General features: G+C 43.0%; 1 protein-coding gene across 4 annotated transcripts in view; it reads right to left on the bottom strand.

Annotated features, from left to right (window-relative positions):
• Nucleotides 1–13,839, bottom strand: part of RABGAP1L (RAB GTPase activating protein 1 like) — a 204,148-nt gene that overhangs the window by 161,475 nt on the left and 28,834 nt on the right. For all 4 annotated transcript variants that reach the window (XR_014174998.1, XM_081948451.1, XM_081948449.1 and 1 more), the window contains exons 5-6: nucleotides 13,318–13,478; nucleotides 7,327–7,437 (exon numbers count right to left, since the gene is read on the bottom strand). Coding sequence is in view for 3 of the 4 variants with exons in the window: in XM_081948451.1 (XP_081804577.1) it covers nucleotides 7,327–7,437; nucleotides 13,318–13,478 (272 nt within the window). In the remaining variant the exon portion in view is untranslated. The remainder of the gene's footprint in view (nucleotides 1–7,326; nucleotides 7,438–13,317; nucleotides 13,479–13,839) is intronic.

Genomic DNA, 13,839 nt, shown 5'->3' with positions numbered 1-13,839 from the left:
GTCAAGTTTAAAACACTGAATTGTATACTGATAACACAGAGTATAATTTTCAATTTAAATAGGGAAAACCAGTCTAATCCAGGTCCTATCAAGACAGTCACTTTAGTGACTGTACTCTGAAGAGTACACAAAACTGTTTGGAACAGTGAAACCTAATCAGTTGTCTGTTTGACACTGACAATACCATGGGTAGGAAAAAGTGGAATAACTAATCTGACTGGCTTTATCTAGTAGTTAATCTTGTTGGAAAGAAAAGTAATCAAATTCAGAAGTCAAATTTACTCTGAGGTTCCATTTTGGTTTGCAGACAAGTAGAATAGACAATGAAGATTTAAGCCAGTTAAATGCTAGTTAAATACAAAGCTAGGAAAAAAACTCTACAATGCTTCCAAGGGCCCTTCTAAGATTCAGAATGCAGCAGAACATTACTGAAATTATACTCTGAAGGAGAGTAAGAGTTTCTTTAGCAAAAGAGAAATGTAACAATTAGGAAAAAAATCCAAGCACAATCAGTCAGACCACCTCTATTAAGTATCTTTGATTACAATGGAAAGACAAAAATGAAATCAAAACAATGCACTGGGGCTGTATACTGCCTCAGATTTTACTAAAAAGAGGTGCTCCAAAACAAGGAGAAAGGGAAATACGGTCCTTGGTTGCAGCTTATTAAAGCACCTGTGTCTAGTACTAGGATTATGGAACTGCTGTGAGGAGATTTCCATTGTAGCTACATGGTTCTGAAAACCAACAAAGTTGCTTAATTTGCCCTGCAATTATATTTTTCATTATATATTTATTTAATTTATATGCCATTTTATCAACAGCAACTCTGGGCAGTTTATAAATACAAAGTACAAACATTACAATATTCAATAAACCAAAATTAAATAACAATTAATCTGTATTGGATTCATCCATATTAAATCCAAAGTGCTGCATAGTTCCACCACTTACTTATCTAACAACAACTGCAAATGCAAACTTCATTTTGCAGTGGAATCTAAAGACAAACTGTAACTGTCATTTCCCTTAAATTTTAATTTTAATTTGGTAGAAATAATAATACTACAATCTTTGGGCAATGGGAAAACCATAATTAGGGTACTGAGGGGTTGCCTATTTCTGCAAATATTGATTTTGGATTTTCTTTTCTTTTTTTAACATTTTTTTATTTTAAATTTTCAAAACAAACACAACACATCCTTCTTTACATACTGTAGAAAGTGTATCAGTTGGTTACAAAAAGGCTTTCGTGCATCTCTTCCACAATCATCAAGCATAATTCATATTAACTCAAGTATTTTAACTCAGATATTTATACATGTTACCATCATCATACCTCCATTTTCATTTGACAACAATTGTTTAAACGTCCTTCATCATAAAATATACCAAGATTTAATACATAACCACATACTGGCATTTCATTTACTATTTCTAAAATTCTCCAATAACACTGAAGCCTTATATCCTATTCTAGCTAAACATCCATAATATTTAATAACAAAGTTTTCTAATCCTCCTTTCCAAATCACTGTTTACAATTTACATCCAGTTTCCTTATGTTGTACCCATACCTGTATATACGTTATCATTATCCCTCCTTTATTTAACTATATCCTGCATCATAACATTTTCCCCCTAATAATCAAGACTTAACTGCATCTAACTTAGTTCTTTTTTATTAACCTTTATATATAATCCAAAAGAATTTCTAATCTTCCTTTCATGGGTACCATTCAATATTCATATGCAAATTATTACTTATCATAACACTACACATTGTATACATCATTATTATCAATTATTTATTTAACTATATCTATTGTCACTAAATTTCACTAAGTTTAACTAGTTTTAAATTATACATTTCCATCTATCAACCTGTATCTTTCCAGTAGCAAAACAGTCTCATGTCTTCTGCCATTTGTGGTGTCAGTCCTCTAATCATCTCCTTAATCAACTTTGTATGGACTCCTCTTAGCAACTTCTTGCTTATAAAATCTCTCATGTAATTTCGATGCCCTTCTTCTGTTTCCTTAATCAGCTTATCTTTAATTGTCAGTAGTGTTATCAATGATGTTGCTAATAAAATTTCTCTCTTTAAAATCATAAATTCTTTTGTTTTTTCTTCTTCTGTGTCTTGCAATCTGGGGTAGAGTTCCCCTCCACTTAATTCCTCTTTCAGTATTCCACTCTTTCCATGTCCAGAAACAAGCCAATCACCATAAATATCACCACTTTTTCCATTTGATAAACATCTCCAACTTCTTCATCATATTTTACTGTTAGATACTCTAAGGCTTCCAACTTCTTCTCTATCCTCTCATATGTGCTTGATAATTTCTGTATTTCTGAGAATATCTTTTGCAGACTTAAAATTTCTTTCTGTTGTTGAAATTGTGCCATTATCTCCAGCTAACAAACACTGCTGCTCTAGCTTGGAATGTTTTAACAAGATTAAGCATAGATTCACAATAATGTTTTATTTTCACCTTTCTCTGGTTAAAGACATCTGTATGCTTTTCTTCTTATCACTCTCTATAAACAAGCAGTGAGACCTTGGAGTGCCAAGCCAGGATAATCAGTGAGAAAGTGTGATTCGTTTCCAATACACAAACCTTCAGCCTCCGAGTAGCAGTATTATTGTTGCAATTTTCTTTGTTTCTTTTTGTTTCTTTTTTGTATTTCAAGTTTTTAAAAAAGTGTGATTCTTGAATGAGAAGAATACCCACAGTAATGAAAGAGGAGAATTTTAGTCCATAGATTACAAAGAATAATAAAAGAAAAAAAATAGAAGAAAACTTAATCCATTCATTTTAAAAGGCTTGCATAAATTCCATCCATGAAGATAACATTTAAAAAGTAAGATAACCCACTGCCCAAAACCATTCCAAATTTAATTCCGCCGCCTATTTCTTCTGTTCTCCAATTTAAATTAGTTTTAAGTTTTTTATAGGCAGTCTCTTTTAAAACGGTAAAAATTCCTCACCAGCTGGAAACACTTTCTCTTTCCGTATCCTTCCATTTTTGAGCTGCCCCGACTTCATCAGCCTAATGGTTGGATTTTTTGTCGCCGGCTTGAAGAACTTCTCTTGGATTGATCAGGGACTTTGCGATGTCCCTGAGATCAGCAAGACATATTCTTCCTGTTCACAGTCTCTGCGGGACAGTTTAGGTCCGTTTGGACCACCCAGGGGCAAAAGTATCGACGGCGATCACAGAGCATTGAGATCGCACGTCGTCTTGTCACGACATTGGCTCCTTCTCCCTTGGATTTTATTTTCTGACAGGTCACTAACAGCTATTCTTGCTCTGCATTTGGTCTGGAATATTCCATAACTGGTCTTCCAATACAGGCTGTGTATACAGATGAAGAATAGTGTAAACCAGGAGTCCCCAATCCTCGGTCTGTGGACTGGCACAGGTCCGCAGCATGCCAGCAACTGCTCCGATCAAATAAGTGAAGCCCCATCCACAGGATGGAGGCAGCACTCAAAACCACGGCCCCTCTATTCCCCAGAAAAACCTTTCTCCATGGAACTGTCCCTGCTGCCCAAAAGGTTGGGAACCACTGGTGTAAACTACCCGAAGGACTGTATTTTCAGAGGGTTAATCCCTTCAAACTACTAGATAATATTTCACAGTTTTCCTTAGATTACTGTCTTTAAACACAACATTGAGAGTTACTCTCTGATGTTATAGATAGGCAATGTGAATTAATATCACAACATCTAAGACAAGATGCAGCATTTACATGATGACATCATCACGCCCTTGTCATTAGTTTCCTTCCATGTCTATTCAGTTTTCTTTCTTTCCTGACCTCTAATAAATAAAGGAGCCTTTGTACCTTGTTATAACTGAGAATCAGATCGGCTTATGTCTTTCTGTTTTTAAAGCTTGGGGGCAGCCATCTTAACTTTGGATCTGAATGTTAGATGAACCCAGCAGCAATTGCTGATGAATGCACTCAGTCTACCAGTATCCCAAATTATGGGGTTTTTACTGTTGTTTGATGGATCAATATGGTTACTATCACAACATGAATGTGGTTAATGTCTATATTAATTAAGCTCAGCTGGGAAATTCCAGCTTGTGACCCCACAGTAGATCTGGTTCATAATGCAGTGGCCAGCAATGGGGCCTTCCCAATGGTGGTAGATAATTACTAATTATCAAGAGAGGTTTAGCTGACATTAAATTCTCTGGCAACTACTCCAGATAATAATATATTTTAAATTTCCTGCTTTGATTTATGTTTATTGTTTTAAGTGTTGTTCTTTCATGCCGTTTTCTTGATCTGGACACATGAAATGAAACAAAACAAAAGTTAAAAGAATAGTTTCCTAACAAAGGAGCCACAAAAATTTATCTCTATGTTTTTTTGCAGATTGTGTTTGTACAAAACTTTCTTCCCAGAAATAGGGAAAAAATAAGGAAAAATTAACCAATTTATAATTTATAACTATCACTGAATATTAATTTTTATACAAACTTGAGTCTGAGTACAAACCTGACCTTAAAAAATACATTAATAGTCCAGATTTATGCATAAACAACTATGATAATCATCTATCAAACAGGTTTTCTGAGTGCAGCATTCTTGAAAAACTTAAAGAGAACAGCAGTAAGAACTAATATGAAACTAAACATTGATTTCAAATATTATGGAAAGTCTGCCATCTAGAGGAGACTTTTTAAAAGCAACATTTTTGTTGCTTTTAAAATGTTTTTTTTAGTAGACATGAATTAGGATCCACAATTTTCAGATAGCTTTTTATTTGCTTAATAATAAAACAATTTTGTTCAAATTTTATTTTATTTTACAGGAAAGCAAATTCAAACTTTTTCCATTTTAAGATTCCATCTTGGAGGAAAAAAAGGCACCTTACTCGCTTAAAATGGCAGCTTTAGGAAGAGCTCTAAACAATTTAAAACATGAGAAAGCCTTAGATATCTTCAGCATTGCTAGAATCTAACACACTCAGGATCACACTACACACCCATCTTTACGAAAAAGAGAACAGTGAAAAATTAAGTCATAGATCTCGGGTATATTAATTTAACCAGGATATAATCTGCATTAGAACAATTATCCACAACAGAAGGAACATTCTTAAAGTCAAAAATATATCTTTAATAGTTCTTTATAGAATACAAAAATGTTCTAATAAATGTTGGATGAAATGTTGGATCATATTTTGAGAACTCAATATTGGCTATTGGCTACTATAAAAATTCATAAATAAGCTGTATACTAAAATGTATTTCTTTCAACCTTATCAACACCAAAACATTTCAAGATAGCTTTATGATTTTTTTTAAAAAGCATTCAAACACTTTAAAATACAATGAATAAATTAATAGCAAATATTAAGGGCAGACAACAGAAGTTGGTGGACAAAGCTATTAAAACAGCTTGTTGAAGAGAAATGCTAGTTTGGTGCTCCACATTAAGCTTTCATGTGATTTGTTTAATCTTGGTTTAGCCTAACATGTGAATTTAACCATTATAATTTGTGAATGATAGTTTATGATTTTTAAATCATAGTTGATAGCTTGCCTTTGTATGTGAACCAAACAGCTTATGCCTATTTCAGCAATCGTGATTACCAGGAACTATATTAACCTAAATTGTTTAACCAAACATTTGTAAAAGAACCAATGTAAGAGACATTATTACTACCCAAACACTAAACATTCAATAATAGTGTTACACTTAATAAGAAATAAGAATCAATACAGGAATTCCAAGACACCTTCAAAACTGATAAAATCTTACACAAACTACATTTTAAGTTCTGTATTCAATACAGTTTAAATGATGCAATGATTAGTGCTGTATTATCAAGAAGCTGGAAAACAAAATCTAATAATATGTAGAGGAGAGAGAATCTGTTGATAAAATCCATGATTTTTTATGCCTGCCTTGGGAGCCCCTAAATTCATTTATAGAAAAAAAAATTACAATGTCTTTTAAATCGAAAGTTATACAAGACAGCTTGGAATCAGTGGCTTGATTCCATAGAATGGAGCAGCAAATAGAACAAATGCTTATTATTAAATTTTTCAAGAAAAAGAATATAAAAAACTCTTCAGAACATATTCAAGAAGAAATATTGAAGGGATGGTGCCAAAAAATTGCACACATTTGGGATCCTTGGCTAAATGTTCTGTTCCTGTTGGCCTATGAACTGAACTTTCCTGGTGTGGGCCAAACAAGGTTAGGCAGGTTCATACAGGTGAACAATTTCTCATACAATTCAGACTCCAGGTTCTCCTTGACTTACGACCAAAATTGTGTTCAAAATTTCCATTGCTTAGCAAGGCAGTTGTCGAGTTTTGCCCCATTGTATGACTTTTTTTTTGCCGCAGTTGTTAAATGAATCGCTATAATTGTTTAGCGGTCATTAAGTGAATATGATTTTCTCCATTGACTATGCTTTTCAGAAGCTGTCTGGGAAGGTTACAAATGGTGATCCTATGACACTTGGATACAAATACATGCCAGTTGCCAACCGGCTGCATTGTGATCACACGGCCACATGAGGATGCTGCAAGAGTGTAAATGTGAAAACCAGTCATAAGTCACTTTTTTCAATGCTGTTATAACTTCAAATGGTCATTAAACAAATGGTTGTAAGTCAAGGACTACCTGTATATGATTTACAGCACTAAAGATATAGTGGCAGATAAGCTAAGAATTTTTAGTGTCAAAATATATCCCAAAAAATGTGTCCAGTTGATCCATAAAGTATATACAATAGTTTTTTCCCCTCAGCTTTTACCTATATATTTTTCTGTCTAAGCCAGGGGTGTCCAAACTTGGGAACTTTAAGACTTGTGGACTTCAACTCCCAGAATTCCCCAGCCAGCATGGCTGGCTGGGGAATTCCGGGAGTTGAAGTCCACAAGTCTTAAAGTTCTCAAGTTTGGGCACCCCTGGTCTAAGCAGAGCCTTGAATTTTTAACTAAAATACTTTGAAAAATCTGCCATCTGCTGATAATCTAATTGTGAAATTAAAACCTATGAAAACCTATGAGTCAGCTTATTGGGGAGTAGCACATTCTTCACAGTATCTCTATTAAAAATTCAAAGGTTGGGCTAATCCATGTGAGTATATGCTTATATGTGAGTATACACAGCAAGCATTTTCACTTGGGATCATTAACAATTCAGCAACAGAAATGATAAAACACTGGTGCAAAATTCACTCATCCTCCAGTTTTTAAATAGTATTTTTGTGGAAATACTATTTTGGAAATAATTGAGATTATAAACATTACAAAGCACGATTAATGATGGATGGTAGCTATTATTACCTTTCAATGGCCAATTCTTTGTTGGAAATCTGCTGTATAGTGATGACAACCTTCTTTTCAAGGCCTTGCTTTAGTTTGAAGTAAAATTTCTCTCTGTCTTTTGGTACCGGACTAAAGAAGAACAACATTCTATCAAAATCTTTCAACAGCAAACACTAATAAAAATTCTGATAAAAATAAGTTCATCTACTCATTAAAATCGAAGAACATCAAAATTATAAGACCAAAGACACAAAATAAAATGTTTTTACATACTGTAGGCAGCTCATACTATAGGCAGCTCACTATTAAAAAGATTAACTATTCCAGCATTGCCTCTGGTTACTAAAATCTTAAAAAGTTTGGGAATATATACCGTATTTTTCAGGCTATAAGCATCATGATTTTGAAGAGGTAAATTTAAAAAAAAAGGTTTTGCATTATGCATGCCTCATTTTGGGGGGGAAGGGAGAGCATGCAGAGCTTTGGGAGGCTTGGAGGCTGCTCTTAAGGGTTGGGGGGGACGAAAACGAGCAAAAAATGACCCGTTTTTTTTTTGCAAAAAAGGGCTGTTTTTTGAAAAAAAAAAAGGGGGCATGCACAGGTTTTGGGAGGCTTGTGGAGTGCTCCTGTGGCCCATTTTTTGCTCATTTCTGCCCTCCCCAGCCCCCAGGAGCACTCTGAAAGCCTCCTAAAGGCTATGCACGGCCATTTTGGTGAAGGGGGGGTCGTTAGACCAAGAATGCTGTATTCAGTGTATAAGACGCACCCAGATTTTCACCCTCTTTTTTGGGGGGGGGGAAGGTGCGTGTTAAATTGGCGAGGAAGAAGAGACTGACACCGTGAGGTGAATTTAAACCATTTAATAATAACAGGCTTGCAACAAGCAATACAGGAGAGAAGCGCCGTTCCCCTGCTTGACAGCTATTTATACGGAGCTGTCAAGCAGGGAAACCAATGGGGAGCGAGAAACAGCCCGCTCTTCAGCCAAGCCGCGTCTTAGCCAATCAGACACGGCTTGGCTGTTGCCGGCTGACAGGCAGGGAATCCCCGGTCGTAAGTCGAGGAATACAACACTTCTTCCCCCCCAGCGAGGACGCATGCGTGAACGTTGCGCATGCGTAATCACGTAAATATGCTGGGCGGCGGCGGACCCGCCCAGAACGCCGCAGAACAGGGTAAGTCATCGGCGGAGGAGGAGGTGTCCTCGGTAGCTCCTCCCGCAAGGGAGTGGAGCTCCAGGCGCCATCTTCAGGGCCTACCTCCAGCAAAGGAGCCTGTGTAATAGATAAGCTGGGCTGAGGGGGCGCGGTCGAAGACGGGTTTGAGTTTGGAAACTGCAACTAGGTTCCTGGGTAGGACTGGCCTGGATCAGGGAAGGCCACGGGAAGGTGGAACCCGGGAGGAGTTGCCTAATGGGGCAGGGCTCCAGAGAAGGTGGTGGCCGGCAGGCGGCGTCTGGGTAGGCGGGCACCCGGGGCATTTGGGGGTTGACCAACGGCCATGGCGGCAGAGAAAATTGCGGTGTCCAGACGGAGGCCGGTTGCGAAACACTGGTGGTCGACCTCGCCGGGTCGTCGTGGACCTCCGGTAGCAGGCGGCGCCTTAGTTGGTCCACATGGTGCCGCCACTCTGAACCGTCTGGAAGGTGGACCCTGTAGGAACAGGGACCAGTTACGGAGGTGATGGAGGCAGGCACCCACCTCTGATCCCCCGTAAAAGCCCTTGCCCAGACCAGATCCCCTACCAAGAAACTGCGGGGAGGGGGCCCCAGGTTGCCAGGCTGTTCCTTGGAATAGAGCGGGTGCAGACTATCCAAGGTGGTCCGCAGGCGCCGGCCCATCAGCATCTTGGCTGGAGACTTTCCTGAGTGGGGGCAAGGGGTGGAGTGCTGTACCAGTAGGTAAGCAGCCACCCTTGCAGGCCAATCGCCACTGTCCATCCGGCCGAGGGCCTCTTTGGCCGAGCAGACAGATCGTTCCGCCTGGCCATTGCTGGCAGGACGATAAGGGGCGACGGGGGCATGGCGGATGCCCTGGGAGGCCAGAAACCCCTGGAAAGAGGTGGACGCGAACTGCGGCCCATTGTCAGACACGACGACGTCTGGCAAGCCGTGGGTGGCGAACAGACGTGTCAACGCTCTGACAGTGGACTCAGCTGTAGTGGAAGTCATGAGAATGAGTTCCACCCAGCGTGAGTATGCGTCCACCATGACCAGGAACATCTGGCCTCAGAAGGGACCCGTGAAATCAAGGTGCAGGCGTGACCACGGTCCACGGGGCAGTTCCCATTCCCTGGGCGCGGCCGCCGGTGGCGCCGGCTGGGAAAGTTGGCAGGGGGAGCACCTGGCCACCCAGGATGCGATCTCGTCATCCAAGCGAGGCCACCAGACATAGCTGCGAGCCAGCGCTTTCATCCATGCTATGCCTGGGTGACCCTCGTGGAGGCGAGACAGCACCTGGTGGCGAAGGCTGGGTGGAATGACCACCCTGTCACCCCACAGGAGGCACCCACTGTGGAGTGACAGCTCCAACTGCCGGGCCTTGAAGGGTCGGAGGTCCTCGGACACCGGCCCTTCAGGCCACCCCCGCAGGACCCACGTCATCACCTGGGAAAGGAGGGGGTCAGCCCTGGAAAGGGCAGCCACTTCCCTCGAGGAGAGTAGAAGGGCAAGATCAGCAATGGCCAAGACAAACAGGCAAGGCACTGTCTGCGGGTCAGTGACGGGAAGGGGACAGCGGCTGAGGGCATCAGCGTGTCCAAGGTGCTTCCCCGGAAAGTACTGGAGGGAGTAGCTGTAGGCAGCCAAGAACTCCGTCAAGCGGGTCATCCGAGGGGAGAGGATGGGGTCGGCAGTCTCCGGCCAGAAGCCCAAGGAGTGGCTTGTGGTCGGTGAACAGCGTAAAATGCCGACCATACAGGTAATCGTGGATTTTTTTAATTCCGGACACTGCAGCCAGAGCCTCCTTGTCAATCTGGCTGTAATTCCTTTCGGCAGGAGAGAGTGTCCGGGAGTAAAAAGCGATGGGGGCCTCCGAGCCATTGGGCAGGACATGGCTCAGGACCGCCCCCAAACCCACGGGGGAAGCGTCACAAGCTAGAGTCAGAGGCAGCCTGTCGCTATACTGGACGAGGAATGCCTCTGACGTCAGCATGTCTTTGACAGCCGCGAACGCATGCGCTTCGCGACTGCCCCAGCGCCAAGCCGCGGATCGGTCGAGCAACTGATGCAGCGGCTCGGCCAGTGACACCTTATGCGGTAGGAAAGGCGCATAAAAATTAAGCAAGCCGAGGAACACCTGCAGCTCCACTTTGGAGGCAGGCGTGGGGGCGTTCCGGATGGCTGCTACTTTAGACGGGGTAGGGTGGATGCCCTGGGTGTCAATGGTGAAGCCCAGGAAGTCCACCCTAGGCACAGCAAATGAGCATTTGCTGCGCTTAAGTTTTAAACCCGCGCCCCTGAAACGGTAAAGGACCTTCTGCAATATTTCGATGAGCCGGCTGCTAGCGGCGATCAGGACGTCATCGAAATATGGAACCACGCCAGGGAGCCCATGGAGCAAACACTCCATGAGACTCTGGAAGATCCCTGGGGCAACGGAGATGCCAAATTGAAGGCGGCGACAGTTGGAAAGCCCCACGGTGGGTGACGATGGTCTGAGCAGCCACCGCATCATCATCCACCGGGAGCTGCTGGTAGGCCTGCTCCATGTCTAGTTTGGCAAAGATGCAGCCCTGCCCTAAGGAATGGAGCAGGTGCTGCACCACAGGGACTGGATAGGGGTTCGCCTGGAGGGCAAGGTTGATAGTCGACTTGAAATCAGCGCAGAAGCGTATGGAGCCGTCAGCTTTGACGGGGACCACAATTGGGGTCTCCCATCTGGTAGAGTCGACTGGCTCCAACACGCCCTGCGCTATAAGCTTGTCAAGTTCGGCATCCACCTTGGCCCTCAAGGTGAAAGGCACGCTGCGGGCCTTCAGCCTAATAGGGGCAACCTGTGGGTCTAGGTTGAGGGAGATGGGGGTGCCCTTATAGGTTCCTAATTTTCCGTCAAAAACGTCAGCGTATTCTGCCATTACGTCCGCCACATCTGGAGGCGTGGCAATTACCTGACGCACCCCATGTACAGACAACCCCAGGGCAGGGAACCTATCCAGGCCCAATATGGCCGGTAGGGGCTTCTCTACAACCAGGACAGGTAGGAACCCTGCGAATTCCCCGTACTCCACCCTCACAGAATAGCAGCCCAGGGTGGGAATTAGAGTCCCCTGGTAGTATTTGAGCGAAATGTCCAGGGTGGAGAGCTGAGACTTTAGGACTCCTGGACAGAGGCGGGAGAACTCTGCCCAGGAGAGGAAGGACCGGGACGAGCCCGAGTCGACCTCCATTGTGCAGGGAGAGCCCTCGATCAGGATGGAGGCTTTGATGCATCCTGCACCTGCAGACACGTGGAATGCCGACTCTGCAGGGGTGGCCGGAAGGTCTGTCTCTACGGCGAAGCAGCCATCACAGGGTCTTTGCTGACGGCGAGCCTGCTGGGCGGCCAGACGCGGTGCGGTGGTGGAGGTCTGGGTGAAGTCCTCAGGGCGTTGGGGCAGTGGCAAGGTTGCCCGGCAGACTTGAGCCAAGTGCCTCTTCTTGAGGCAATGGTGGCAGACGGCGGCTTTGAAGGGGCAAGCGGCGCAGTCGTGGTTGCCGCCGTAGCCCAGGCAAGCGGTAGCGCCTTGGCGGGGTCGCTGAGACGTTCGACGCCTTGAAGCCTGAGCGAGGCGGGCGACCATGTTCCCCTCCTCCAGGTCATCAGGCAGGGGAACTAGCTCGTCCACCAGGCAGGTGCGGCTAGGAGGCGGTGGCGGCAGCTGGAACATCTCAGCCATTGACTCGTCAGAGCGCTCGGCTGCTCTGGCCTCTGCGATTGCCTCCTGAAGAGTCACCTCAGCGCGGGCCAGCAGGCGCCGCCTGAGGCGAATGTCCTTCACCCCACACACGAACTGCTCCACCAACGCCGAATCGATGTTCGTAAATTCACATTGCATGGCGGAGGTGCCAAGAGCCTGGAGGAACTGACTAATAGATTCCTCCGGCTTCTGGACGCAACGCCGGAAGACATAGCGCCGGGCGATCCATGATTGGGTTGGAGCGTAGTGGTGTTGGAGCTTGCGGGTGAGCGTGTCCCAGTCAAGAGAATGGAGCTGAGGGGCCACCAGGGCTCTGGCGGCACCAAACATTGCCAGCCCACAGCAACTCAGAACGAAGCTGCATTTTTCATCAGCTGGAATGTTTCTGTTTCCATTCGCTATGAGGAAACATTTGAACCTTTCAAGAAAGGCGTCCCAGGACTCCCCGGCAGTCCCAAACGGCGCGAACGGAGGCATTGATGCCATCCCAGCGCCTCAGAGATCGGAACAACGAAGGAAAGAAAAAAAATGCTTGTCTCGCCTGTCGAGGTGGTCAGCGTGGTGGATCAGCGACCGCTGAATCCCACCTTCGTTGCCAGTGTTAAACTGGCGAGGAAGAAGAGACTGACACCGTGAGGTGAATTTAAACCATTTAATAGTAACAGGCTTGCAACAAGCAATATAGAAGAGAAGCGCCGTTCCCCTGCTTGACAGCTATTTATACGGAGCTGTCAAGCAGGGAAACCAATGGGGAGCGAGAAACAACCTGCTCTTCAGCCAAGCCACGTCTTAGCCAATCAGATGCGGCTTGGCTGTTGCTGGCTGACAGGCAGGGAATCCCCGGTCGTAAGTCGAGGAATACAAGACTTCTTCCCCCCCCCCCAGCGAGGACGCATGCGCGAACTATACTCTGAAAAATACGGTAAAAAATTTTCTAAACTATGATAAACTATTTTACTATCCACCAATCCTTGCATTTTGTTGTGAATATGTGCATTTTGAATTCCTTAGAGATTGGTATGAAGCTATTTGAACAAATAGGCAAAATTAATTTACTTTCATAAGTTTAAATTATTTAGGTTTTTTTCCCCTTCAATTTTGTCATTTATTTACCTGAAATTTCCTTTACCATCATCTTCTTTGACCTCTAAAGAAACAGTGAACATGAATATATCACTGTCGGAACTTGAAACAATAGCATCCTTCACATTATCTGATGCCTGTTTGGAGGAACGTTTGAATGCTGTTGAAAAACTATACAAAATTCGGCTAACCTAAAAAAAACAGAGGGTGAGAGAAGGGCATAAAATATAATTTAGGTAGAATAGAGGAAGTTTAACAAAACCAATAATTTATCATGCAAAATCAAAATGTACAACATTTATATACTGTATGTAAGTAATTATTTTACATTTTACATATTATTAATTTTCAGAGAAAAAACTAATTTGCAAATTTACAATTTGCTGTTCTTTAATAAGTCTTCCAATACTTGAACCTTAAAAGAAAAAGAAAATGTATTTTATCAAATATAAGCTTTCAAGCACAGCATCTTAATAATCAATAAACCATATCTATTTGTTAGCAAAAAAAAACTGTTATCATAAACATTCTTGAATAGTAATCTGAATTTAG

The sequence above is a fragment of the Natrix helvetica genome (genome assembly GCF_964273705.1).
Source record: "Natrix helvetica genome assembly, chromosome: 3".
In the NCBI taxonomy this organism is placed as follows: Eukaryota; Metazoa; Chordata; class Lepidosauria; order Squamata; family Natricidae; genus Natrix; species Natrix helvetica.
Note: the sequence above shows the minus strand (reverse complement) of the source record. Positions and strands in the feature narration are given on the sequence as shown.